The 6,000-nt window shown below is 41.1% G+C and overlaps 1 protein-coding gene across 4 annotated transcripts in view; it reads right to left on the bottom strand.

Moving 5' to 3' along the window:
• LOC147012311 (uncharacterized) overlaps positions 1–6,000 on the bottom strand; it is a 29,339-nt gene that overhangs the window by 3,398 nt on the left and 19,941 nt on the right. For all 4 annotated transcript variants that reach the window (XM_085856302.1, XM_085856303.1, XM_085856304.1 and 1 more), the window contains 2 exons: positions 5,659–5,814; positions 1–1,938 (listed from right to left, as the gene is read on the bottom strand). The exon at positions 1–1,938 is cut by the window's left edge and continues 3,398 nt beyond it. In XM_085856302.1, the coding sequence (XP_085712428.1) occupies positions 1,238–1,938; positions 5,659–5,814 (857 nt within the window). In that variant the 3' untranslated portion in view covers positions 1–1,237. The remainder of the gene's footprint in view (positions 1,939–5,658; positions 5,815–6,000) is intronic.

The following is a 6,000-nucleotide window of genomic DNA, read 5'->3' as shown; positions in this document are numbered from 1 at the left end:
TTGTCTATTTGTGTCATGGTGTGACAAAATTAGCCAGCACCTGTAAAAATGTTTTCAAAGAAAATCATTTTTGAGATATCTACAGTTCCTCATACTGCATAAAATAATCACTCAAACTATACCAAACATATGACAGCTTGTGTGGTTTTTGAGTTGCTTCTCCCAACGATGGAACCACCTTTGGGAGGCAGTTCTTTACCGCTCTTTCCTCCAGGGCTTCAGGCAGGCAGAGCACCACCACTTCGGGCCATTCCCCATCCTGATCCACCATGTTCTTTATTATCCCCATTAAACCCCTCCTGACCCCAACCCTCTTACTTGTGCTTCCTCTCCTTCTTTCTTGTTCATTTATTTACTTTCCAGTTGTGCCCACTTGCTTCCCCGCTACCCACTGTCAATTCAACATAGCTCTTTCATGAATCTCACACTCGTAGAGAAACAAGGACAAATGTGTCCAAGAGCCGCATCCTAAAGGTTTTGTCTTCACCAGAAGAAGAACAAGAAGAACAAGAAGAACAAGAACAACGTGGAGCTCTCTTGGACCAGCGTTCGCAACGCGACGCGGCTAAAAACAAAAACATGTTGGAAGTTGTCAGAAACAGGAAACTGAGAAAGGTAGGTAAGAGGAATTTACACGACCGCCTCTGGAACAAACTCCCATGCTCTCTTCAGGTCTTCAAAACAGCTCCTCCAGGTCTTCCACCAGCTGTTCACCACCATCTCGTATCTTCCCCCATCCAAAATCTTGATTGTCACTACCCCCGTTAATCCATCTCAAACCCACCTCCCTTCCACAGATATCCTATTGTCTTTGTTCCAAACTATTTTGTGCTTCCCTCTCCCACCCCTCTTGTTTCCTACCTTGTTATACGTTTCTGTGTATTATCTCTTACACGAGCCTCGACTTGGTGGGGAGGGGGGGGGACAAAACAAGAAGAATAAATAAAGAGATTAGTTCCCTCCCGCAACAAGGCTGAATTGTCCACAGTGTTGTATTTCACACACTGTTTGTGGTTTCACCCACCTACTATTCTTCACACTGCCCTGAAAGGAAAATTAAAACAAGAAGAAAATTGTCAATTTACAAGCAGTGAAAGATGAAAATGTGCTGACGTTTTGGGCCTGACCCTTTGTTGAAGCAAAAAAGGAGAGACGGGAAAACGGCAAGTGGTTGATTTTGGTTTGGTGCCCTTTAAAGATTTTGTATTGCAAGTAGCATTTCCTTTTATTTACTAGTTTAGTTTTCTGCATCCAAGTGACGTTCTCTTCCTATATCGGAAAAAGTATCGAGTGGAGGACTCAACTGGCATAGAGGCCCATTCTCTTTTAATGGCTGATGACTATTCATGTGTGATTTGATGCTCGCCTTCTGAGAGAAACCCTTTCCGCAAACAACACACTTGTATGGACGCTCGCCCGTATGGATCCGCATGTGCGATTTCACGTTTGTCAATTGGGAAAATCCCTTCCCACAGACGGAGCACTTGTATGGACGTTCACCCGTGTGAATCCGCATGTGCGACGTAACATGCCCTAACTGTGTAAACGCCTTCCCACAGACCGAGCAGTTGTACGGACGCTCGCCAGTGTGTATCCGCATATGGATCTGAAGGGCGTACACGTTATGGAAGACATTTCCACAGACAAAACACTTGTTTGGTTTTTCACCAAAATGAACCTTCATGTGCAGCTGCATGTTCGACACCCGGGCAAATCCTTTCCGACAAATAGGACACTTGTGTGGCAACGCGCCTTTGTGAACCGCCATGTGTTTCTGCAGCATACGCAACTCTGCAAATGTCCTCCCACATACAGAGCACTTGTACATACGCCCCCGCCGGTGCAATCGTTCCATGTGCAGCAATAGAGCATCCTCGGTGAGGAACAACTGGGCGCACCTTGAGCAGGAGTAAAGACTTGCAGGCTCTGATGGTTCAACTGTGGAGACAACCAGTGAATGCAATTCATAATTTATCAAATAATTTCATTCTATTTATCAGGAATATTTTTGCCACAAAAGTGAAATATCAAGTAATTTAGAGACTGAATTTTTTTTGTAAAAAATGTATATATATATATATATATATATATATATATATATATATATATTTTATTATATACTTCTTTTTTTTGTATAAAATGCAAGTAGTCGCAAAACAGGAAATGGTCAACATGAACCAAAAAGATCAATCTCTTGGCTCAACATTTTCAACAGCTTTGAAGGTACCAATCAGAGGAAAAGAAAAAAATTCAATTACAGCTTCGGCATTCACAAGCAAATCTGGTTGGAAAAACAGGACCACTGGACCTGTAGTTTATCTGGGCCCTGGTCGAATGTGGAATCCCAAATTTGGTAGCATTCTTACTGGTACGTCTAGATAACATTTTTGAAGGAATTTGTGACCGCCATTTTGACCGACTTAAAGTCACATGACCGGAACGAGCTTTGCTATCCCCGCTACCAGTCAGGAGTGGAACGTTGCTGCCAAATTTCAGCCGGATCGGCCAAGCAATTTGGCCGGAGAAGACGGACAGATGGAGCGCGATGACAATACCTGATCTGAAATTTCAATTCCAGACAAGCTAAAAATGCATAAATCATCCACAGAAAAGTAAGAAACCACTGAGACTGTACCCAAATTTGCCATTCATAAAAACACATCTTACAGGTAAGAGTTGTGGTATAAATAATTATTTTATAATATAGATGCTTTCATCACTTAATTATAAGCACCCTTCAGCAAGTAGATATTAAGTTTCTTCATTGTACTGGAATCAAAAGGGCTATACAATAAAAAGCAATCTTCCCTTCCCGAACAGCCTTTTTGACTCCAATAATTTTCTACAAATATATATATATGTATATATATATATATATATATATATATATATATATATATATATATATATATATATATATATATATATATATATATATTTGAAATAATTATATATATATATATGAAATCATTCTAGACTAGTGCATGAATGCCTGGCTGCTGCACACTTTGATAAGCTCGTGTCTGGCACCATTGGAATGCTTGTGTTCCACCTTGTTCTCCCTCATTAATGATTCCACATTGGTGTATGAATGACTCAATGAGAAGCGGTGTACTGATCGTCAAATTATTCCGGTGGTCCGACGATGGAGGCGACCAAACATTGTCAATGCCTGCATGAAAAACTCTCCATTGTGACGACATTACACAACACTAACTTTAAGAACAAATATGCACATGCTCAATCGATTTGATGGTGCGGATAAAGGGAGTCAAATGACTCGGACATGATGATGATTGGTCGTTGCAACTGGGTGAGGGGCGCCTGACTCCTGTGGAGGGTAACCTTTACCATGATGTAATTGCATTACCGCCTGCTCTTTGTGTGAATTCAGAAGATAACATCAATCATGTGTAAGCCAGACTTGAAGAACTGTCCCATCATACAAATTCTTGAGTGATTGGCTTCATGTGCAATTTTCAACCATGCGATTTGAGTTTTTGCAGGCCAACGGCCTGCCTGAAGTGCCGAAGACACGAAGGAGCAGAGTTTGGGGGGAGGGGGGCTGTGCTGCCCTTCCCTCGGTAGGGGTCTGGGGGAGTCTCTCCCAGGAAAATTTTGATTTATCCACTGCAAATAAAGCAATTTCCTGGAAAATTGAGCTTAATTTTGAGGAACTTTGTTCCACAGGTCCCTACTAATGTTTGTGAAAAAGTGTCGTCAAGAGGCGAATGTGTTGCCGGTGTTTGTTCATTTGGCATCCTACAACCCTTTCCCCCCCACACCCCGTCAATAAATTTAACCCCGGTGATTCCTCTGACTGCCCACGGTTTCTCTCCACACTGGGAAATGAAGCAGATAAACTGGTTCAGTGAATTAATGTGGTGTTGACAGAGTGCAGGTATGATGAGCCAAATGGTCTCATCCTGCAACGAAGATCCATATTACCCTGCACACATGAAGAAGTGCAAAGCGGGGTTAAGCATTTGGTGAATTTCCGTCTGTCTATCTATCTGTCCATCCATCAGTGTTATCAGTTTATGATCGAGAATAAACGACTGAAATTGAATGTTATATTTTGAACAGAATCAAAAAACAAACCTGTAGTTTAACAGTACTTTTTCTGATTCGTTCCGATCGCACATGCGCAGAGAAGAGTGAGACTTTTTTCGTGTCTGCCTGTATGGCAGTTAAACAAAATTGAGAATCATTCCAAACAGGAAACTTACTGTTTTGAAGGTATTTATAAAGAACTCAAACAAAATGGCACAAATAACTAATGTAACGGGCGGTAAAACCCGGAATTAATTTATTTATATGATCTTCAAACCTCAGTAAACCTTTATTTTAATTGCATTATATACTTGAACAGTGAAGAACACAAATTGCCTTCATAATACTTCCAAGAACCTCTAGTTTTACAGTACTTGGACATGTTCCATATAGTGGTGTATAAGGGTGGTGTACAAGACTACTCCAATACTGCTAACATTCCAGATTTTTTTTTTTTTTTAAACACGTTTAAAATCATTATTTTTATTAAAATTGAGGTATAAACTTGAACAATGTGTGGGGTAGTGTTTTCTATGAACTATCTAGTCCGATTATTTATCAGTTCTTAAAATAGTTCCAGTTTGAATCAATGCACTTCTACCATCGAGAGTGCATCGATTGTGTATCCCTTCATCAAGTCTGAATCTTGCCCCCTTAGCCTACCTCTGAAGTACTTTGGAAGTGTTATTCACCACTGGGAAAGTGTCTTCCACAAAAATGGTGCTTTATTCGACAAATAGATCATTGTGGTTGACACCAGAAAGCCGATGGCAAATTTTCAGCTTTGAATGCTTTATGTTGTTAGCCAGGACATTGGATCGACAACATCCCATCGCTTTCTCTCTCATGCATTCCTGAGCAATTAGCATGATTTTCCAGAGAGACACGTGGATGTATTGTTGGGATGGGATGGGGAGGGGGTCTGAAGAGAATCATGGCAGATATTCTTTGGACCAGTATTCCTTTTTTTCCAAAATGAAGAAGGGGAACTGTGTGCTTTCACAATTTCCAGAGTTTTGTCAGCAGGTTCGTTGTGCCCAACTCCTCACTGCATGCTTTCATGCAACCTCTTGCTGTGAAGTCGCTCAGATTATCCGGTATCAACTTGGCACAGACTTTGGGTCGCCCGGTTCAGCAAGAATGTTCGGCAGAAAATCTCTGCTTATCCCTATGATTAAGAAAATTTGTGAATTGTGTGCAGATCTGGTTGCACAAGTTGCTCCTTTGTACTGCCTGTTGTTGAACTTGAAAGCCTTTCCACTTCATGACACGTCTCTCATCGCAACTGAGCAAAATTTGCAACATTTGCTCTCCATTTACAGATCAAGCTTTGGCTCATTACTCTGTCGGTAAACTTTTCTTGCAGGTGTCAGCAAATTGCCACAACACAAATAAACTAGAAGGGCACAGATGCACATCATTTCTCATGGATCGCAACACTAGATTGGTCACCAAGATTAACTAACAATCGAGTAATGAACCGTGAACACCACCGGGAATGCAAGCAGCTGCAGCGCAAACTTACGCTCGACTTCTCACAGATTTGATTGAACTTAGAAATAGTGGAATTTAATCCAGTAACATGCACAGAAAGGCTGTACTCACCAACTGTAGAGGTAGTTTCAAATGTAGGCTCTTTTTCAGGAGTAAAGCACGACTCTTGCTTCACGAAGACATTGCTCAAAGGCTCTTGAGAAGAGGAGGGAATGGTGATATGATCGACGAAATGTTTTTCATCCATTGGAACAGGATCCAGTTCACCTGTATGTGAAAACACCAAAGAATGTCTTATCTCTGGAATAGCAGCAATGAATGCTTTTCACAATAGTTTGCCTTTGTTATGTAAAGGTATGGTCAATAACAGGTAGAATTGTATGGACATCTGAGTTGCGTCTGGTGGTTTTCAGAAGCATTGCATTTATTCATTATATACTGCACCGACTATGA

This window comes from Eptatretus burgeri, chromosome 15, assembly GCF_056783735.1.
Source record: "Eptatretus burgeri isolate ZD-2024b chromosome 15, Ebu_testis_v1, whole genome shotgun sequence".
Lineage (NCBI taxonomy): Eukaryota > Metazoa > Chordata > Myxini > Myxiniformes > Myxinidae > Eptatretus > Eptatretus burgeri.
This window is presented reverse-complemented; position numbering and strand designations above follow the sequence as displayed.